This window comes from Cotesia glomerata, linkage group LG2, assembly GCF_020080835.1.
Source record: "Cotesia glomerata isolate CgM1 linkage group LG2, MPM_Cglom_v2.3, whole genome shotgun sequence".
In the NCBI taxonomy this organism is placed as follows: domain Eukaryota; kingdom Metazoa; phylum Arthropoda; class Insecta; order Hymenoptera; family Braconidae; genus Cotesia; species Cotesia glomerata.
The window spans coordinates 29,160,474-29,184,783 of record NC_058159.1 but is presented as its reverse complement, the minus strand read 5'-3'; the positions used below and the strand labels follow the sequence as shown (position 1 = coordinate 29,184,783).

The following is a 24,310-nucleotide window of genomic DNA, read 5'->3' as shown; positions in this document are numbered from 1 at the left end:
TATTATGTCGGGAAAAAAAGTTATATCGTTATAATATAAGTATTATTGAGTTTCAATTTTACAAGCATTAAATATGATAGTGCGATTGTAGCACAAGTGCGACAACAACAACCACCCGTAACAACCAATAGTCGTATCATAATAAATGCGGTGATGGTAGTAATGACGATGATTATTATAAAGATTATGAGGATGATTATGATAAGCGATTATTGCGATGCTCAGCGTCTCCACGTTGTGGCGAGCTTGCTTTTTCCTAAATCACGTGACGATAATGTGAGGCGCCGAGAATAGGACGGTGATTGTGGCAATTATGGTGAACAGTGTAAAAATGATTAGGCACATCCTGTCAATCACCATCGCTGCAAACTTCCAGTCGTTTGTTATTTTTGTTTGCTCGTCGTTATCTTTTAATTGATCGGTTATAATCTGTAACAGAAAATTTTATCAATTATTATATTGACAATAAATATTTATCAATTGTGTAAATTTTTTTTTTAATTCATGTGTTTTATTAATCCATATTATTAAGAGGATAAGCAAAATTTTGTGGCCAGTGTATTTTGTGAATTATTGACATTTTTAAAGATATAAGCTCATCCCGATGTTATACTTATCAAGAGCTTTCATTTGATTACCCACATCAATTTTTCATATATTTTATATATTTATATATTTCACAAATACCATACATATAATAGTACATTACACCCCTAGGGAAGTAAAGTAAGAAATGTCTCAGATCACATGTTTGTTGACCTCGGCTTCGCCTCGGCCAACAATTACATGTGATCTGAGGCTTTCTTATTTACTTCCCGAGGAGTGTATACTATTTTTGTCCTCGACGGAGGCGTAAAGCTGCAACTTCGTTTAGCGCAGCGGGGCTAAAGTTGACGCTTTACGCCCGGAGGGGAAAAAAATATAAATAAAATGCCATGTGGGTACTCAAACGAAAGTTCTCGATGAGTGTAACATCAGGATGAGTTTATATCTTTAAAAACGTCAATTATTAAGACATGGCATTGTATCTTGTCAACTAATGGGATTTTTAAAGATCTAAGCTCACCCCGACATTACCTTCATCGATACCTTTCATTTGAGTACCCACATCAATTTTTCATATATTTTATATATTTATATATTTCACAAATACCATATATATGAAATATATAAAAAATGCCATGTGGGTACTCAAATGAAAGGTCTTGATGAGTGTAGCATCGAGATGAGTTTATATCTTTAAAAACGTTAATAATTAAGAAATGACATTGTATCTGGTCAATTAATGATATTTTTAAAGATATAAGCTCATCCTGATGTTACACTTATCGAGACCTTTCATTTGAGTACCCACATCAATTTTTCATATATTTATAAATATTATATATATGTATATATATGAAAAATATATCAAAATACATGTGGGTACTCAAATGAAAGCTCTTGATGAGTGTAACATCGGGATGAGTTTATATCTTTAAAAACGTCAATGTTTAAGAAAGTACAGTGCAATTCAACAAAAGTCATTATTTAAGCAAAATTTTATTTATTGTGATTGCAAGGTTGTTAAAATTAAATTTGTAAATTCAATGAAACTGTCTGGTATTATTTTTAAGATTTATATTTTTATGAAAAAAATAATTGATTAGATTAAATTAATTTTTAATTTCTATTAATTAACATAATCAATTTGTCGATTGAATATGTATTATAAATAAAAATAAATTAATAAGGTTAAAATATTTTAATTAACATCTTAAAAAGCTAAAGGGATTCCGGTGGAGCAATTAAATCATTGTCAGAGTCAGCAATTAGAAATAGAGAGTCAAAGTGATTATAAACCATGCAGTAACTTTAAATTATTTTAAGCACAATAAGTACGCTGCAGTTTATTAAATGTGTTTTTTTATTATTTTCTTCAACAAGATAAAATCAGTGACCTAAAAAGTTATTACAAAACATTATCAAAATAATATAAACGGAAAAAAGTAAAGGGCCAGCGGGAAAACTGCCAAGAGTTGTTAAAATATTGTCAAATTATTTTTTTTACTCAAAAGCTTTACTTCTGTATATATTATTCTGTTCGATATATCGACCTTTGCTTTTATACTTGTCTAATATATACATATATTAAGCTACCTCAACTCTGTCGAGGGTTTAATTATGTCGAGATTAAAAACCTAATAATCTTAGTCAAATATTAATATATAGTACTCTTATATACGCGTGGTATAACATAACGAGAACTAGACGATAAAAAAAAGAGAATTCAATTCGCGCCAACTCAGCAAGCTTGAATTATCCCTTAGGTTTATACGTATGCATTTCTCCTCACATGATCACATCGATCGTGCTCGCCGACTGCGCAGATTGACAAGAAAAAATATATAATAAAAATAAACCCGCTAACCACATAATGCACATTGGTTTTTTTAAAATATCAATTAAAAAATAATTAACTTTTTTTTTACAAAATTCCTCTTAGATAATTAAATTGTAATTTCAATGGTACAGATAATTATAATTTGCCTTTATTCTAGTAGATTTTCTCGACAGTTTTTTAGTTAGTTTAATTTTTGACGCGCCAGATAATTTCAAACGAAAGAAGAAATGTCTTTTTTTTTTAATAAAATTAAATTAAAATAATATTTTTTATTTTTTTTACTTGTATTCTGATACCAGAAGTTTATTTTTAGGTAGCTGCACAATTTCAAACACACAGTAACTGACAATTTTATGATTTTTTTAATTTTTCTTATTCAAGAAAAATTTGCGCGCCAAATTGATAAAAAATTTGATTTATAAATAGAAAATAGTTAAATATAAATATTTTTAAGAAAAAATACTTGAAATTAAGGTCTAAAAGATAAGAAATGCAGCAATACTAAAAAAAAATCAGATATAAAAATTTCGTCGTTACTGTGTTTTAAAATTGGGCAGCCATCTATCTATTGCATTGGTCCTTGTGTTGGAATTCACACGGAATTTTGTCATTTTATCTCTTATGTAGTCGAGTAAGCCTCAAAATTAGTATTGGTTCAAAAGTTTATAAATTTATGTACTTATATATAATATATATGTAATATAACGCGGCTTGTGGACACGATAACGTCTACAATTATCAACGGATTAAGATTAAACTTGGTACACATATTTTTTGGGTAATTACCTTGAACGAGTTTGAAGACAAGCAAAATCGATCAATTAGTTTAGAAATGGCGGACATTTAAAATTTTCAAAATAGTGAAAATCACGTTTTCGATCAGTTAAATTGATGTATAACTTTTAATTGAAAAGAGATAATTAATTTTTTAAAAATTCATGTGATAGCTCATGAAATTACTTTTAATTTGACGGATATAACATTGACATTTTGACCATTTTTAGTTATTTTATTAAAATTAAGAGTGCAATTGAAGAATTTTCAGGCAATGTGTAGTACAACCGACTTATCAATGTTATTCTATGGAAAATTCTTAACAATTCCTAATGAAATTTAGTATTTAGATTCCTTGAACAATTAGCTTGTATGAACCTTAAAATGAGCGAAATTTGTCAGTAAGTTTAGAAATGGTAGCTCTTTAAAATGATCAAAATAGTGAAAATCACGTTTTTGGTCACTTTATTTATATATTACTTTTGGTTGAAAAGAGATAATTAATTTTTGAAAAATCCATGTGATAGCTCATGAAATTACTTTTAATTTTACGTTTACAACATTGACTTTTCGACCATTTTTAGTTAATTTATCAAAGTTAAGAGTGCAATTGAACCACTTTCAGGCAATGTGTAGTACAACCGACTTATATACATAAAAAAAATGTTTTTGAACCAAGTATTTAATTTTGAAGAACTTAATCTTCTTAATTTGAGTAGAAAAATTATTGAACTAATAAATTTTACTTGATTTAAGAAAATTTTACTTGATTCTTGAGTGGTTGAGTGAATTAATAAATTAATCAATTTTTACCGGTATTCCTTCTTTTATTTATACTGTTGCTATTATTTTATGTATTATGTTATACTGTATATATATATATATATTTTCTCTGTATCTTGGATGACCGCAAGGAGCTTTGACTCAATGGCCAAGAAACAATAAAATAATAATAATAATAATAATTCTTGAATTTTTCGTTTTGATTCAAAATTACTTTCTTAGTTCAAGAATTTTTCTCTTGAATCAAATTAATTTTTTTTTTTTTTTCAGTGTATGTTATTTTATCAAGAATTTAATTCTGTAAAATCTACCTTCCATTTCGGGTGTGGCCAAGTGGCGTTTTTTATTTCCTAGCATCCTCAAAAAAAAAAAAAAAATAAAAAACAAACCTTAAAATTAGTAAAAACTTTAACGCAAACAAATTTTTTGTTAAACTTCGGTTTTTAGTTCCGCAAAAAAGTAAAAAGCATGTTACTTATCGGGATTCTGGTTCATCAGACGATGAAGTAATGTTTGCTGAATATACAAGCTAAATTTTCAGGCAATCGGTTCACTGGTTAGAGAAATATCGTATAGATCGACCGCAAAAGCTGTTTAGATAATTTCTGAAAAGAGCTTCCGAGTTTAGTTTTATAAAACTTTTTTTTTCTTAAAAAGTTTTAAAAAGCAGTCCGCGGAAGTGAATAATTAGCGTGTTAATGAGTAGTAAAATAACGTTGAACTAAACCATCCTAGCTAATTGATATATCTTAAAGCTAGTAATTAAAATTAATAATTAATAGGAATAACGTACCTTAATTTCCTTTAAAATGAGAACGAGCTCGTAGCGCGAGCATAAACAAGTGTTTTGTAATATCGTTTCAACCTGCGGTGGTCCGCCGTCTTGGGGATGCTGATGGTGGTGCGGTGTGTGACTTATTTGATGGGAGTACGAAGAGTGTGGAAGCGGCGTCGAGTGCTGATGATGAGGCGTCGGCGCCGGTGTGTGACTGTGATGGTGATGGGGTGTTTGAGACGCTGCTGTGTGCATATGGCTGTGACTGTGACTTATGTGGTGATGAGGACCCGGTGTGCTGTACACGTTGTTTAACATGTTATTGTGAGTCGCCAAGGCATTGTCGTCGAGGTCCAACACGTTTGCAAGTAACGATTTGCTGCTCTTCTGCGGAAGCTCCAGGTCGCCGTATCCTTTTGTTGGACCTGCAATACATTTTATTATTAGTTAATATTTCATACTTTCGCTGCACTAAAAATTAACTTCAAAGTCGATAAAACGTTTAAAATAAATCTAATGTAAATTTTAAATAATTTTTCCCTAAATCTTAATAATTAGTTAGACAATTTTACAATATTTTGTAAATATGTATAAGTGGGGTATTTTCAAAAAAATTTATAAAATTGTGATATTTAACTTTTTTTTTTTTTTAATTTTTCTTTTTTTATGTAAGGTAAAAGCCCCAATATATGATCATGTACCAGTATATGATCATATATTGGGGCTTTTATCTTACTTCAAAAAATAATATATCAAAAACATAAAAAAAAAATAAAGTAGAAATTTTATCCAAAAACATGAGAGCCAAAATTTTTTCCAACTTTTGAACGTAAAAAAGCTATCGAAATCTTTATTTTTTTCTTTCACGACATTTTTTATCATAAATGTACCGTAAAAACAAGCAGAATCAAAAATTTGAAAATGTTAATTTTTCACCTAGTTATGGCTCAAAATACCCCACTTATTTGTCGAAGAAGCAGATGTAAGACGCTCGGATAGGTTAGCAGCGAAGAAACACACTTCTTTTGAATTACCACGCTTTACGACGACTTATTTGGAACACTCGTTTTGGTGACTGTGATAAGAGTATGGCAAGAATTACCTAGTGATATTGTTAACTCAAATAGTCTTGAAGTATTTAAAAACAAAGTTTTTGATTATTTTTTAGAGTTAGACTTTTAAATTGATTATTATTATTAATTGATAAATCGTTTTAGTGAAGTTGAGCAAATTGTTAAATCGAAAACCATAAATTAAAAATTATGATCACTATGTATTTTGTATTATTATGTAATAATGAAAAGTTGCCATCTGGCCTGTGCCTTGGCATTAATAAACTTAAATCTTAAATCTTAAATCTTATAAATAATTACAAAACATAGAAAATAAAAATTTTTTGAGGTACGCCTTTTGGGCATTAATACCGCGAAATAGTAAAAACTAATAGTATTAACTCTCTAGACAGAAATAATAAAACAAAATTTTTCATATTCGTGTGACTATAATATTTACAAATGCACTTAACATTTTCTCTTCGTGTCTCCGAGTTTTTTCAATAAAAAAACTACTTAATATAATCAACCCGCAAGTATATGACTTACACGGTCTTCACACCGGATCTTACATCTTTTATTCAATAAAAATAAATTTTCCAGCTCCATTAGTATTTTTACTCAGAAAACTGTAAAATACTCGAGCACTAAAATAAAACCGATCACAGTGACCATAAAAAATATGTGGAAATAAATTTATAGTAACTTCCCGAAGATCTAAAATGAAAAACTATTTCAATAACACGCGGTTTTATTGGCTAGAATTCTAGCTCCAAACTAGGATACAGAAATTAACCTTATTTTCTCTCTATTTTGCATGTATAAAATATTAAATATAAAGTTTTCTAGCAGTTGATTTCCTTTTGCTAAATTTAAGTTTAAATTTTTTGATATTTATTAATTTTATCAGGATTGAAAAAAAATTAATTTAGTCCAAAACATTTTTCTTTTAAAATTTTTTTCTGAGTCAAGAAAATTTACTCTGTATTCAATAATTTTTTTTTTCTGTGCATAAATAGATAATTATAGTACACACACAGAAAAAAAAATTTACTTGAATCAAGTGAATAATTTTGAAGAATTTCATCTTCTTGATTTGAGTAGAAAAATTCTTAAACTAAGAAATTTTGGTAACTCGCGAAAATTGGAAAAAATGTTGGCTCTTATGCTTTTGGATAAAATTTCTATTTTATTTTTTTTTAAAGTACATAAAAAAACAAACAATTAAAAAAAAAAAATAATTGAATATCACAATTTTCTAAAAAATTCATAAATTTTTTTTTTAAATTGTTCATTTTTTTAATGCAGGTTTCAATAAAAGATATATCAATAAAATCAAATAGAAATTTCGTTCAAAAAAATAAAAATTGAAATGGTTGACCTCACTTGTAAATATTTACCATATTTTCATATCCTCTTTTGGTATTAGTAACGCGATTTATCAAATTGAAAAAAATACTGCAGAATAAATAATAGGATTGAGATTAGCAATTACAATTGATGTTTAACAAGAACTCAAGGCAGATAATTTTGAAATGCATAAGTTGAATAATGCAAAAAATCAGAATCGACCGGGTTAAATAATAACAGGATATTAATAGATGAGAAGAGATTGTTATAGCAGAGAGCAAATTTGAGCTTAGCAAATGAGTTGAAACTTCTCTTGGCTGGCAATTAAAGTAAAACTATTTGCATTAAACTTACTTTAATTCAATGGTATAGAGTACTTGCAAAGTGTCTTAAACTTTAAAACATGCACCAATAATTTTGCATTACATCTTTTTATGTTTGTCTTTGCGTGTTGCTAATTCAAATATTTGTAGCATTGAGGTAAACACTAATTTATTCAGTTCCCTATTATATTATATTACCAGTCACTGGAGATGGTTTCTGCGATTTCTGGCCGTCTTTGTCTTCTTTGTCTGCGGGCCTCGACATTCGGAGGAAGCAAGGCAGCCATTTTAAGAACAGAATCCGCACCTGTAAAACAGTTTTTTTTTTTTTTTTAGTTAATATTAACTCTGCACCGCAGTTGATTACTGATGTATAGTTATGGATATGGAGCTTCCAGTTAGTTATTAACTGGCAAACTATATCAGTAGCAGTATATTGTTATTTATACCCATTCAGACATTTCGTGAGTGTCAGAATTACGGTGGTGATAATTCAATATGAGAATAGTGCTGACCACACTGCTGGCAACCATAAACATGATACAATTGAAGTATGTTCCTGCAAATAAATCGAGCATTAAGTATTGAGTGTCTGAGCTATTTCGGTTATTATCGGTAAATTATGGGTTATTTATTGTAGGAAAACTCGAGGTGATATGAAACATTAATTTCAATAAATTTTTAAGGAAATCAGAGACAAATTTTTTTATTTAAAATTTTGAACAAAACTAAATTTATTGTATCAAAAACAAATATTTTTTAAGTTAATTGTTTATCAGTGTGATCAAGTGAGATACACTAGCAATGTTGCAGTCACTATGTAAACTTGTGAACTATAAAAAAATTAAAATTTTTATTTATTTAATTAATTATGTAATTATTTATTTAATGAATTAATTAATTATTAAATAATATTATTAATTATTAAATAATTAATTAAGTAATTATGTAATTATTTATTTAAATAATTAAGTAATTATTTATTTAAATAATTAAATAAAGACTTTAATTATTTAATTAAATAAAGACGGTCATTAAATAAAGACTTTTGTTAAATTGTACTGTACTTTCTTAAAAATTGACGTTTTTAAAGATATAAGCTCATCCCGATGTTACACTTATCAAGAGCTTTCATTTGAGTACCCATATGTATTTTGATATATTTTTCATATATTCATATATATAAATATATGAAAAATTGATGTGGGTACTCAAATGAAAGGTTTCGATGAGTGTATTATCGGGATGAGTTTATTTCTTTAAAAATGTCAATATTTCACAAGATACAAGGTCGTTTCTTAATTATGTTAAATTGCACTGTACTTTTTTAACTATTGACGTTTTTAAAGATATAAGCTCATCCCGATGTTACACTCATCAAGAGCTTTCATTTGAGTACCCACATGTATTTTGATATATTTTTCATATATACATATATATAATATATATAAATATATGAAAAATTGATGTGAGTACTCAAATGATAGGTCTCGATGAGTGTATCGTAAAAATGAGCTTATATCTTTAAAAATGTCAATAATTCAGAAATTATATTGTATTTTATCAATTTATGATATTTTTTAAAATATAAGCTCATCCCGACGTCACACTCATTAAGAGCTTTCATTTGAGTACCCACATGCATTTTGATATATTTTTCATATATACATATATGTAATATATATAAATATATGAAAAATTGATGTGGGTACTCAAATGAAAGGTCTCGATGAGTGTAACATCAGGATGAGCTTATTTCTTTAAAAATGTTAATATTTCACAAGATACAAGGTCATTTATGAATTATGTATCTAGAGATAGAGCATTTTCGAATGCAGTCTAGATACTTATCATCATAAATTGACTATCGGTGAGACTGATATGAAACCTTAAAAAGGTACAAATTCAAATCAAGACCTTTGCAATGACACTAAATTTCACTAAAAAAACCGATTTTATCATATGACTATCCTGGAAACAAAATTTTTCTTATTCTCTTAATAATATAGATTCAATTGTAAAAATATTTAATAACTATAAATAAATATTTTTTGTTTGTAAATAAATTTAATTTTCTTCTCAAAAAATATTTGTTAAAAATTTTTAAAAAAGCTTATACTTGATAAATTTTTCCAAGTAAATAAATTTAATAACAATTAATAAATTTTTTTATCAATATAGAACTTATGAAAAATTATAAAGACACAATTTTCAGAAAATATATATTATTTTTTAAATAAAATCAAAAAATGGTCAATCTGTTGATTAATTTTAATGAAAAAAAAATTTTCTAGTCTCATTTCACCTCGGGTTTTACTACAATTGTCAACAATTATCAAACTAAATTGTTGAAACGCTATAAGAATTAAATAGACGTAGAATTGGATTCTGTAATAGTGTAGTAACTCACCTAATAACGGTACAGCATCGGACGTTGCTGGCATTGTCTCGGCAACCATGTTTAAGAACACAGTAAGAGACAGGAGAATAGTCACCCCTGAAAAGTTTATTATCATTATTATGATTATAAAAGTAAATAATTAAAGTAACATATATATGTATATAAAGAAAAAGGAATCAGTTAATTAAAATGAAAATGATTAGGTTATCATTGAGACGACAAAGTTTTGAACTGGCTTGCTTTTGCTGGGGTAAAAGTTAAAGAAGGGTGAAGCGAGAAAGAAAATGCGAAGCAGACAGAGAAATCCCTTAACTCGCTTATACCAGACTAATCTCCGCTTGGTAACTGGTACTGAAATAACGACCGGATTACCACGATTTGATGATGAAGGCTATTTTAACCGGTAATTGCTAAATCGTTTTATATATTTATCTTTTTATTTTCATTATAACCCGGGGTTTCGTTTTATTTCACCTCCTGGAACACATTTGTCTGAGGTTTATCGACTGGATCGGGACGTCATCAGTCAGCAGCATTGCTAGTCTGGTCAATTCAGTTTGTAAGTTATACGTCGCTCAAGTAAAAAGAACAAGGAAGCAATAAGAACAAGAACAAAGTAGAGTAAAAAGTTTGGTAAATTCAAATTTCTACGACTTTTCCACTCATTTTGTTTTACAGTTCAAATATTCCGCTGAGAGAATAAAAATTTACTGTTCCTTAAATTTTATCTTGTTTTCAATTCCAATGATTTTTTATTTAAATTTCTTCGCTCGATATTCAAGTAAATTCTTGGTATGAATATTAAAAAATTCAATATTTAATACACTCCAAGTTTTTCAAGACTAATTTTTAAAAAACCCGTTCTTTTTTATTTCTATTTTTTTGGATCAAAAAGTTGACAAAAAATAGATGAAATTCCTGCTTTTTTCTTCCGAAGTCTGTCAAAAATCCAATTTCAAAAATTTTTTTTTGATCCTAGTCCACTCGGTGTATTTAAGTATACAAATTAAAATCCCGCCGGATTTTTTTTGTTTCAAAAAAGCTAATGTTAAAAACATTCAGTAGAATTAAAATTATAATGGTCTGAAGAGACCATTATAACTTTAATTTTACTGAATATTTTCAGCTAAAAAATTAACTGTATACTCTTGAAATATGTATAAATAAATGGTAAAAAATTTAAAGTTTTATCTCTTCATTGGTCTTAACAAAAAAAAAATTCTAAAAAATGCTCAAAAATCAGGGCGTCAAACTACACTGAAAAAAATATTAACTTGATTCGAGAAAAAAGTTCTTGAACCTAAGAAAATAATTTTGAAGAGAATAATTGTCTTGAATCAAGAAAAATTTGTGTATCAAGTAAAATTTATTAGTTCAAGAATTTTTCTACTTAAATCAAGAAAATTAAGTTCTTCAAAATTACATACTTGATTCAAGGACATTTTTTTTTTCTGTGCAAAAGACTCTTAACTCAAGAAACGCCATTTTCAAGTACAGTTACTATTTGTATCTTTTACCGACGCCATTTTTTGGAAATTTAAATAAAAATTGTCGATAGAAAATTTAAAGATGTTTGAGCGTTACAAAAATCGCCAATTTAGGGCCTAAAAATTTTTTTGCAAGTAAATTTTTACTTAAAAAAATTCAGGTTAAGTAATTGTTCATATTTTGTATAAAAAAAATTTTGAAACTCGATGTAAAATCCATTGCTCTTAAAAAAAAATTAGTGTGGCCATAAATCAACAAATAAAAATGTGTTAATATGATTTTTACTATAAAAAAATTTTATACTTTCACACACGGAAAAAAGAAAACTCGAAAAATTAAAGTATATAATGCAACGTAGCGCTTCGTGATGAAAACTGGAAAAATTACAGTTTCAGATTGTAATTATTACAGATTCTATAAGAATTACATTGTAGAATGTAATATTTACATCAAAAGCTCTGAAAATTAAAGTCAAAAATTGAATTTAGAAAAATATTATTTCAAACTGTAATTTTTCTAGTTTTGATTACGACGGGACCGATTTTACATCTTATACTGTAATTATTCGTGTTTTTTTTTTTTTTTTTTCCGTGTAAATCTGTTAACATCCTTTATTAAAAAGTTGATGTGACGTTTTCATTGTTGCCGCTTTTCGTTGCTATGGTTATCACCTTAGCAACGGTATTATGGCAACGGTTACCATAGCAACGGTCACCATAGCAACGATTAAATATTAATGAGTAAAATTTGCAAAAATATTGATTAATTAAATTGTCGATAATAAACATTTTGACTAGAAGCGCGCAAAGCGCGTTCAATTTTCTACTATATTAAAAAATACAATTTATTCGTTTATCCTAAAGAAAAAAAATTGAAATGAATCTGAAATTATTTTCGTCACACCTCCCCGCAGCTATACAAGGCTATCCTTTCATCAAAATTCACTTTATACTTCTTCAAAGAAGAAATCTAGCAATTTAGGTGTTAATAAATAAAAAAAAAGCCTTTAAATATTAAAATTACTAAATCAGTGTTGAATCGCCTGAAAATACCATAAATAATGCAATAAAAAAGATTCAACTTACCGAGAGATAACTTTTCACCGGAGTCAGGTGGTAAAGTAAATCCTAATACAGCCATGCTGGCAATAAGAACGCACGGTACAATCAGATTGAAGAAGTAATAAAGTGTTCGTCTCCTTATGATAACCACAAATGTTATATCTATGTAGGGCTCTGGGCAGCAGTTGTAGTAGATGACATTCCTCTTGCCAGGCACGCCTGAAATGATAGCATTCGGGTTAGGTTGCGAATTATTGAGATGATACGGAAAGGGAGTAAAAAATAAAAAATAAAAAAAAATGTCTATAGGTATATCACCTCACACGGTATTATATTATATAATATAATATAAAATGGATGGAGGGAAGCTTGTACAGTTTTTTTTATATTTATGTGTGTACATAAATGTATAGGAGAATATGTGGTGTGTAGCCGTAGAAAAAATGATTTCAACGTCGGGAATACGTGCCTGACATTAAATAAAAGTATATATTATATATTATATCTTACGTTATGTTAGTGTTAGTGTTAGTTCTGGAGAAGTTAAATAAAGAAAGAATATTATCGTTTGTCAGCTAGCGACTACGAGGTAGTTTCCGTTTTTCCTTTTACAAACTGAACCACGTTTCCGAGTTCACGTACGTTAGATTATCGGATTTGACGGCGATGGGAGGGTCACTGCGGACTAACGATACTGAGGAGTGCTGTTAAAGAAATGGTGATGCTGCACTGGAGACTGAAGTAAAAAACCGTCAACTCGTGCTTCTTTCGAGGTTAGATTTTTCGGTTCTCGGTTCTGAAAGCTCCGGGATTTATAGATGTTGAAAGATTGGAATTTTTAGGAGACCCGGCTGATGAATGCTAATTTTTTTTCGGATCTTTTAGTTCAGGTCAATCTTTTATACGTAAGAGTGCTTTAATATGAAGGATGATGCGATATTTTTTACTTATAATAGACTCTGTTTGGTCAAATAAAATTTACTACATAGAAAAAAATTAAATTTAATCAAGAGAAAAATTCTTGAACCAAGAAAATAATTTTGAAAAGTTTAATTGTCTTAAATCAAGCCGAAAAAATTTTGAATGAAGTTAAATTCTCTTGAATAAAGAACAATTTCTTAGTTTCATAGTTTTTCTATTCAAATTAAGAAGATGAACACGGAAAAAAAAAATTAGACAAACGGTTGATCCTGAAGGCCATCCCTGCAACTTCCCGCCACTTACATACCTAGGCGCTTAAAATTGCACTAATAATTGCTCTTCGAGCTCAAAAAAACAACTTATGTCTTATTTTGAGCTCTCCAAGCTCAAAGAGATAGTCTTTCTATACTTTTGACATAGAATTTAATTTCACATAACTTCACACTAATAGATTTGTTTATAGTTAAAAAGATTTGTTAATATTTAACAAATCATTTATTAGAAGCCATTTGTTAGGCCTTAACAAATATTTCTTAGTATTTAAAAAGATTTATTAATACTTAATAAATGAATATCAGATTTATTGAATACAAACAAATCATTTTGAATACTAAGAAATATTTATTTAACATTAAAAAATGGTCTCTAATAAATGATTTGTTAGCTATTAACAAATATTATTTAATACAAATAAATCCTTCTATCAGTGCAGTCAATTCGTTCAAGAGATATCATGAACGAAAGAAAACCGAAAAGTGTTTTCTGCACATAACTTCACATAATTTCACATAATTTCACATAATTTCAGTCGATTTGTTCAAGAGATATCATGAACGAAAGAAAACCGAAAAGTGTTTTCTGCACATAACTTCACATAATTTCACATAATTTCACATAATTTCAGTCGATTTGTTCAAGAGATATCATGAACGAAAGAAAACCGAAAAGTGTTTCCTGCACATAACTTCACATAATTTCACATAATTTCACATAATTTCAGTCGATTCGTTCAAGAGATATCATGAACGAAAGAAAACCGAAAAGTGTTTTCTGCACATAACTTCATATAATTTCACATAATTTCAGCCAGTTTTTTCAAGTTCTTCGAGCTCAAAAGTCTGATAGAGATTTGATAAGACACTATTTTTTGAATTTTTAAACCGCAATAACTTTTGAATGAATAAACCGATTTTCACGCGGTTGGCAACATTCGACGCAGTTTTTCAAGCCTCACAAAGAATCTCAAATTTTGAATTGATCGCGCTAGGAATTTCGGAGTTATTCCGAAAAAACACTTTTTTCGGTTTTCTATCGTTCACGATATCTCTCGAACGAATCAACCGATTTTGACCGGACTGGTGGCGATCAACGTGGTTTTTGAGGTTAAGAGCTGATTAGTTTTTGGAATTGAACCATCAAGCCGTTTAAAAGTTATTCCAAAAAAACCAAATTTGAAAAAATTTTTTTTTTCAGTTTTTTGAAGATTTCTCAAAATCTATTGATCTGAATCGGTCCAAATTGTTTTCAAAATCTAAGTTTGGTCAAGCCCTTTCGAATGGCACCAACCACGATGAAATCGGTCAAGCCGTTCAAAAGTTATAAGCGGTTCAAATACTTTCACACACACACACACACACACATACAGACACCGTGACAACCTCACGGGGATAGTCAGGGAAGCTTCCTGTGACCTTCAAACGTCGAGATCTGATGAAAACTCGATTTTTGCAAAACGGGGTGAAAACAATAACTTCCCGATTTTTGAAAATCTTCGATTTTCTTAGCGGGAAGTTAATAAATAGTAAATGCAACATGATGCAGTCTTGGTAAATGAACATGATGAAATCATGTTGCAGCCACATGATTTTCATGTTTCGGCTACATGATAATCATGTTGCAGTAGCATGATAAAAATCATGTGGCAGCAACATGATTTTCATGTAGCCTTAATAGCACAAAATTAAGCTGCAATAACTAAATATTTATGCTTCAGAAACATTATTAATTATAAAGTAACTAAGTTTTTTAGGATTTATAATATTGCAGATGAAAATAAGAGTAAATTATGGAATTATATAATTTGTGAACGATATCTTTGTTTATTCAATTTATATACAATTTTTATTGCCAATAGCTTTGGTTTGTGATAAAAGTAATTAAATTATTATTAACTGTTTTTATTTTCAAATTAAGTGTTTTGTTGCAACATAATTCCAGCCTTTTTTTTATCGATAGACAAGGTACAATTGGAGGTAAAAGATTAAAGTTCCTTACACAATTAGCGTGACTATTTATTTTTATATTCCACGCATGATAATGACGATCAAATGCTATCGGTGTTATATTATACATGACAAGAAAAACATCATTCGCTATTGCATAAATTTTGTAAATTTTTCCAAACTGCTATTAAGGCTACATGAAAATCATGTTGCTGCCACATGATTTTTCTCATGCTACCGCAACATGATTGTCATATAGCCGAAGCATGACAAATCATGTAGCTGCAACATGATTTCATCATGTTTATTTACCAACACTGCAACTTGTTGCATTTACTATCTATTTTTTTCCGTGAAGTTCTTCAAAACTATTTATTTGAATCAAGTAAATTTTTTTTTCTGAAGTTTTCATTGAAATTCGAATTTATTCGCAATCTGAAATTTACAGCTTTAATAGCTGTTAAGTCAATCGAAACAAGTCAATTTGAAAGCGATCCCAATTAACGCTCGAAATTGATCAGCTTCTTCCCAAGGGTCGAAATTGCTTTGTCTAAGTCGACAGTCGAATTTGCTGGATTCATTATACAGTAGAACCTCAATTAGCTGAAGTTCAAGGGAAATGTTAAAAAATTTTGGATATTAATGGTTTCATTTAATGCGGGTTGAAGTTAGAGCGGTTTTAAAAGTTCAAATTTTTAATTAATGAAGTTGATTTATTTAAAAGAAACTTTGAATAATTTTTCTCTATTTTTTTTAACTACAATCAAAAACAAGAATGTTGCAGAAAAAAAACTTTTTGAATATCAATTTTTGAAAAAGTTACAGCTTTTTGGTCGGGTGAAAATATTTAAAAAGTTTTTAATGGGACAGAAAAAAAAGAACAATATTTCAACCAAATCGAAGAGATTAAAGCACTTAAAAAAATTCTTAATCATTTATCGATAATTAATTAGAATAAAATAAATACCGGTATTTACTAAATCGTCTGGCAATAAAAAGGAATAACTATAAATAAATTCCGAGCTTTTTTTATTTATCGAATAAATTTTTAATTAAATATTTAATATATTTCGCGAGAAATAAACGTTCATTATGGATTAAAGAAAAAATATGGAATGCATTACCGATAAAAGAATATTAATTAATGGATTCTTTAGCAGGATTTAGAAAAAGCCGCAAGTATTCGATAAATGTGGGAGTAAAGAGCAAAGAGTAAAGAGTTGAGGTTATTTTTCACAGCGCATCCGAGATATTCGGGTTTTAAAATCTAATAAAGCAAAAGTTAAATAAAAGTTAGCTGATGATTATGATAAAGATGAATAAGTGACTGTGTAGAAGTTTTGATAGGAATAAATGTGAACTCACCCAACAAATCCCACTCGCCGTTGGTAATGAAACTGCTTATATCCCCGCCAGACTCGTCCTGCAGCTGAAGATCCAACTGAAGAAGATGGAAACATTCAATTAATGTCAACCGAGTAACTCCTGTCCCGACTGGAATTCTCTCTAGTGAATAAATGAGAATAATAATGCTCTGTGTTTAACGTTTTGCTTGACAAAACACACCTACACCTACACCTTCACCGGTTACATCTCTCCAGCGATACACAATGCTCCAAATACATATCATATAATATATCACTGTTGTAGTATAAGTGTAGTTCTCTATTTGGCATGGCTGTTATGTGGCCACACTCAAACTTACAACACTTACTCTTCTACTATATTACATTATATTAGATTTTATTATATTATATTATATATATATAATAGGCTAGCCGAGGAATATTTTCAATGAACCACTGTATCATCTCAGGAGAATCAAATTGGTGAGAAAATTCAATTTCTCTTGGTGAAAGCTTTTCAAAGGACAACTCGCTTCTATAAATAAAACTTTTCTTCAGGAGTCCAGATCTTTCACTGGAAAATCACCATTGCTTTCCTATCTGAGTGTTTGCCATGATATTACCAAATTGTCAATGATACATTGATAAAAAAAAACTTTTATTCAATAGAAACAATTTTGAACTTAAGGACGTTCCGTAAAAAAACCGTTTTCTTAAAATTTTTTGAAATTTTGAGTACTTATACTCATAAATATTCTCTATACGCAGGAATTTTTTAAATAGTCCTTGCAGCACTAAATTTTAAAATATTAGCATTTAAAATTTATATATTTCACATAAAAACTCTGTGCTGACCGACTTTCAAGCGAACGTTTTATTAAATATTAAACGTACTTTTCTTAGGATTATTTTAAAAATCTGAGAATCATTAATTGAAGATATAACAAGTAGGGTAGAAGTACCGTTTCTGACCACTGTATCGTTTATGGCCATTTATTGTTCAAATAAACGATAGAAATGAATTTATATTAATAAACCATTACAAACTCAATTTATTTTAATATAAATTTTTTAAAATTCAACAAAAATATGATTATAGTATTATAATTTTTTATAAATTAATTCAAATGTTAACTGGCCAAAAACGGTGCTAAGGTGGCCAAAAACGATACTTCTACCCTATTTTTTATCAAAAATAACATAAACGAGTGGTATTTATTTTTTTTATAAAAAATTTTTAAGTTAATGACTTTTGATATTTTACTTGAGTGGAAGTAAGTGAGCGATAGTCTGTAAAGAGAGGCAGCACTAGTGCGTGAGAAAGAAACCAATACCCATAACCTATTGGTATCTTTTTCTTGCCAATGAATTTTCTTAAGGAGTTAAAAATTATATTATTTTGAATTTTAACATAATTTTGTTTGAACTTTGAAGAGTATAAAAACATTTTTTTTTTTTACAAAATTGCGGCTCAGTGAAATTTTTATTTAACTTTAGCGAAAGGTCTAAAGTGCTGCATTTTTCACTATTTTTCTATTAAATTAAAACAAGACAAAATTACTTTAAATTTCTGACATATGCACAAAAAAGATGAACCTTAAAAATTATAAAAATGTATTTAAATTAAAAACAAAGTAAGCTCATTGAAAAAAAAGAACAAATTTTGTACTATTTTTGTTAATTGGTTCATTCTAAAAAATTAATTATTCACAGGAAATCTTTAAAACTTCAGGTACATCCTTTTTAATAATGATAACTCTAATATTTTGATTTTTTATATTTTTATAAAGAGATTTTTCTTTTTCAAAAATAATTTTCCAAGTTCAAAGCAATTCTCTCAAATCAAAAGTTTTTTTTCAGTCATTATACGATTTATTTTTACTAAAATAGACTAGAGACTAGAAACTAGTTTTAATTAAAGCATTGATGTCCTTTTCAACAGTCATTTGTTGATTGGGCTTCACTTTGACCTGCTTTTTAATATTTTTTATAAATATCTTGGCTTTTTTAACTGCGCTGCTCGGCGGGTAATATTTAATCAACAGTCTAGACGTCATGTCGTTTTTAAATAATCAGTTGTGGACTCTATGAATTTTTAAGTGAGAGATATGATGTTTCGTTTGATTGATTGATTTATCCCGACTTTTTAATTTCGAATGCAAACTTCGGACCTGAATCTAAACGAGTATTGCAAGAAAAAGGGCTCTCGATTTTCATTATTCAATGCTTTGATTGATTAAAGTATTAGAATAGAGTCAAACCTTTTTTTGAAATAAAAAATAAAAAATATAAAACAAAGTACGGAATTTTGCAATTTTTTTACGGTTAAATAGTTTGTAATAAGTTCGAAGCTTTGCAATTAAGTTGAAGAATTTAAAAGTTAAAAACTTGTGAGTTATAACTTATTTATTAAACGGGAATTTTTTTTTTTTCAGTAAAATACTTGATTTAAAGCTTAAAAAAACAGACGGAAAATGATTAAAAAGAAAATACATTGAGAGCGTTAAAAGGTCGAGTAGTTTTTTTGTAATTATCTGCTTGTTGGTGTTGACTTATGAAAAAAAAAAGAGTTTTATTGAAGATAAAACCAGTCAATTAAAAGAATTGTCTGTCGATTGGGTTCTAGAAGAGAAATGGTAGAAAAATAGAATTAAGTTAAGTATTTACTGATGTTAAATAATATAATATAAGCAAATTTTCCTGTCTTGAAAAGTACAAAGGAATTGAAGGAGAAAAATAAGATAAAATGACTATAAATTTTTCAGTATTTACAATTCTGTTCTAGTTATGTACTCAAGTTATATATTTAACAGTTTTAAAGCAATCAACTCGGTTATTTTATAAGAATTTTTATTCTCTATTGAAAAAAAAGGTAAATAAATAAAATAGACATGGTAAAGTTTGCAATTTCCTCATCATCCTGGTTTATAGAGAATCAATTGAGAGGGCAATAATAGCCTCAGGCTCTGAATACAAACACGAGTACTTTCTTCGTTTTTAGAATCTTAAGTGAAGGTTCAATCGCATCAGCAAAATCGTTTCTTTATCATCAGGAGAAAAGAAATTTCATTTGTTTTGTGCACTCACTTGATGACACACATCAAGTTCATCCCGAGTTGACTGAGTCTCATTACATTGTTTCCGTTAAAAAGTTAATGGATATATAGTCAAACCCGATTTTAATATCTGCGATTTTGGATAGATAGATCCGATCCGGAACGTCGAACTCATCTATTAAATTTTTATGCTCGGATTACTCCAATAAATCCTGATTGTTTTTTTTTTTTAATATAATAGCGGAGAAAGAAGCTTTTGTAATATTAATAATGATAAAATTTTACCTGAAACCCGTCGTAAGTCCATGAGCCAAATTTCATCTCGCAACGCTGGTCGTCGAATGGGAACCAGGTGATGTCTATTTTGCACGTACTCTTGAATATACCCGGCGGGACGTAGAGGCAAGTTCCGTTGTCTTTCACAACAACGTTTGTTGGATATGTACCGTCGAATCCTTCGTCAGCACTGGAACATTAAGTTCAAAAAATTTTAATAAATTAAATTTATTAATTTTCCAGCTCTGCTAAATTTTTAAACTTTAAAGTTACTTTTTGTGCAAAAGAAGTAAATTTCGTGAAATTGACCAATTATTTAATAGAAAGTCGAAAAAAAATTTTTTGTGTTTGTTTAATGTAATTTTTAAAACAATATTAACCAATCTGATGTCTTAGATGACCAAAATTTTGACTTGTTGTTAAAATTTACTAGCAACTTTGCAGTCACTATGTGACTGCCGTGACTTGTGAACTATAAATTAATAAAAATTTGCTTTACTAAATAATGTCTTTTGTTAAATTGCACTGTACTTTCTTAACTATTGACGTTTCTAAAGATATAAGCTCATCTCGATGTTGTACTCATCAAGAGCTTTCATTTGAGTACCCACATCAATTTTTCATATATTTATATATATTACATATATGTATATATGAAAAATATATGAAAAATTAATGTGGGTACTCAAATGAAAGGTCTCGATGAGTGTAATGTCCGAGTGAGCTTATATCTTTAACAATGTCAATAGTTCACAAGATACAAGGTCATTTCTTAATTATTGATATTTTTAAAGATGTAAACTCATCCCGATGTTATTCTCATCAAGAGCTTTCATTTGAGTACCCACATGCATTTTGATATATTTTTCATATATACATATATCTAATATATAAAATATATGAAAAATTGATGTGGGTACTCAAATGAAAAGTCTCGATGAGTGTAACATCGGGATGAGTTTATATCTTTAAAAATGTCAATAGTTCCCAAGTTACAAGGTGATTTCTTAATTATGTATCTAGAGATAGAGCATTTTCGAATGCAGCCTAAATACTTATCATCATAAATTGACTATTAGTGAGAGTGAAATAAAACCTTGAAAAGGCACAAATTCAAGTCAAGACCTTTGCGATACTAAATTTTACGAAGAAAACCGATTTTATCATATGACTATCCTAGACACAAAATTTTCCTTATTCAAATAATAATATAGATCAAAAGTTAAATGTTTTTTTCCTACTCTCTAAATATGAACCAGTGAAAATCACTGGAAAATTAGTAGTATATTCACTATTTCACAGTTATAAATATACCACTTGGTATACTTATAGCTGTGAAACAGTGAAATTCTACTGATTCATTTTAAGAGAGTTTAAATTTAGTGAAACTGATTAAATTTAGTCATTATTTTTATAGAAATTCCAAAAAAATTTTTTTTTTTAAGATTTTGTAGCGACTTGGACATTTTGTGACACCTAAAAGTTCTAAAATTATTTTTTCCTTTAAAAAAGTGGAACGGAATAAATTTAGACATTAATTTGTTAGAAATTTCAAAAATTTATTTTCTGGGAGATTTCGGTCAAACCAAGAGCTCCTGACGACTTGGACGCTTGAAACTTTAACTTTTTCAGAAATGTACAAGACAGTAAAAGTAGGTAATAAATAGCCACGGATCCTGGAAATGTGGTTGTAATCAGCCGGAAAGATGAATAATAAATAAATGACGTGAGTGACGTTGATATGGTGGTGGTCGAAAACTGAGGGTTGTTTTTAAATTCATATGATTAAATAATTAACATGAACATAAACCCTGGTAGTGTGCGTACAGATGTGCAGTGTAACTGTATTTATCAAGTTGGTACGCAGTAATGTATTTTCCGTGTTCTCTCTGTCGAGTAGAGAGCAGAGACTAGACCTGTACATATAATAGTATACTGGATAAATGGAACTCGGTACTCATAAGCGACAACGCAACCGGCAACCTTTGTACACTTTATGTGCGGGGCTGTGTGTGTTAACGCGACTAACACAACGCCCGCTGATTTTCCGGTAAACTTTGATGAATGAAACGGGGGATTTAATACTTTACTTGCAATAGTTACCAACCTACTAATTCTTCTATTAAACTTTAGATCTGCTAGTGAAAAGGAGGATAAATGAGAGAACTTATTGAGCGTACGGTACATCTGTGAATAATAATACTCCAGAAATTAATCTTTAAATTCAGTTATCAAAATTCAAAGGTCAATTTGTAAGATACTTGATGTTTTTATGATAGTTATTGTTCTTATAATTTTTTGTCGAAATAATTCAATCTTAATCTGAATTAATGTTAAAACTATAGAATTTTTTATTTTTCCAAAAATCTCAAAAAAAAAGATGAAGGTAATTTTGAAAAATAAAAATTTTGTAAAAATAAATTTTTTATAAAATTATAGCTTTTTGATAAAAAGTAATTCTTCAAATGAATAAAAAAATTTTAGCGTTCAAAAAAAAGGTAAATGTTTACATATAGGGTCAACCATTTTAATTTTAATTTTTTTTAAACGAAATTTTTAGTTGATTTTATTGATATATTTTTTTTTTTTGAAAAATATATAAAAAAATGAACAATTAAGAAAAAAAAGTTGATTATAGTAATTTTAACAAATTTTAAAAATTTTCAAAAAAGCTTATAAATTTTTTAGAAAATTGTGATATTCAATTTTTTTTTAAATTGTTCGTTTTTTTTTATGTACTTTTCAAAAAAAAAAAATATATCAAAAACATCAGAAAAAGATAAAATAGAAATTTTATCCAAAAACATGAGCCAAAATTTTTTCCGACTTTTGAAGGAAAAAAAGCTATCAAAATCTTTATTTTTTTTACGACATTTTTTTATCATAAATGCGCCGTAAAAACAAGCAGAATAAAAAAAAATTTTGAAAATGTTAATATTTATCTAGATATGGCCAAAAATAGGGTAGACCCCACTTGTAAATAATTACCAAGAAAAATTTAAAAATCAAGTAAAATTTCAATTAAAAAATTTTGTAATTAATGTAAAACTTAAAAAATAATCTTAATTTGAAAAAAAAGATCGTAATGATTTTAAAAATTATTTATAGTAGCTAAGCAAGGAGGGCTTGAACCCCCTATAAAGTAGATTTCTGCAGTACCGACATTTGGGTTTCTGCCTTATCGACAGGTGTTGTTGGTGTTTCTGCGATATCGAAGATCGTTTTTTTATGTTCTTTTTTACCGGCTGTTGGGGATTATCATCGATTTGTTGATCGATTTTTACCTTTTGGGGATTATCATCGATTTTTATCGACTGTTGAGGATTATCATCGATGTGGTGATCGATTTTTACCGGCTGTTGGGGATTATCATCGATTTGTTGATCGATTGTTTGAGGTCAAAATGCTACCACCCAACAGCAGAGCTGATACCTTTGCCGTGTATCAGCTTTGGTGTTGATGTTGATATTGATGTTGATGTGATATGCGAGAAAGTTCGATACTTACGCCGCTCTGGTGGGATGAAATGGAGGTGTAGGTATTAAAGTTTATTTATCGATTTGAGGTAAGTTTTTGTCGATAGTTTGGTGTCAACTGGTGATCTATGTTATCGACTGCAGGATATTGTTAACAGTCGGTTTGATACCGAATGATGTTCTGTTTTTATCGATGTGGGGTAAGAGTTTTTTGAATTTTAACGTTTTTTAGCCACTCCTCTCTCGATTACATCATGTTTTTACGTCATCCGACAAGTTTGAACTTGTTTTTTAGCGTCGTCATCGTGAATTTTAACGTTTTTTAACCCCTCCTCTTTCGATTACATCATATTTTTACGTTATCCGACAAGTTAAAACCTGTTTTTGGCATCGTCGTTGGGAGGGGATCTTTGGTAGGGGAGTTATACTTACTTGCCTCCAAATTTCAGTCCTCTGCTTGCAATCATTTGAATCAGTTGTATAATCCATGGATAAATTGACTGATATCGAACGCGCCTTTCTTAGAAGTCAGCAACCTTACTGGGACGATTTTGATGATTTAATAGAAAGTTATTTTGGTGACATTCCACCTGAGGATATCGGGATATTTGTTGGAAAAATTA

At 28.8% G+C, this 24,310-nt stretch overlaps 1 protein-coding gene across 2 annotated transcripts in view; it reads right to left on the bottom strand.

Moving 5' to 3' along the window:
* Positions 1–203: 203 nt before the first annotated feature.
* LOC123258639 (neuronal acetylcholine receptor subunit alpha-7) overlaps positions 204–24,310 on the bottom strand; it is a 129,513-nt gene continuing 105,406 nt past the window's right edge. For both annotated transcript variants that reach the window (XM_044718780.1, XM_044718778.1), the window contains 8 exons: positions 20,221–20,401; positions 16,899–16,974; positions 12,415–12,609; positions 9,851–9,937; positions 7,890–7,999; positions 7,639–7,747; positions 4,734–5,140; positions 204–429 (listed from right to left, as the gene is read on the bottom strand). In XM_044718780.1, coding sequence (XP_044574715.1) covers positions 262–429; positions 4,734–5,140; positions 7,639–7,747; positions 7,890–7,999; positions 9,851–9,937; positions 12,415–12,609; positions 16,899–16,974; positions 20,221–20,401 — 1,333 coding nt within the window. In that variant the 3' untranslated portion in view covers positions 204–261. The remainder of the gene's footprint in view (positions 430–4,733; positions 5,141–7,638; positions 7,748–7,889; positions 8,000–9,850; positions 9,938–12,414; positions 12,610–16,898; positions 16,975–20,220; positions 20,402–24,310) is intronic.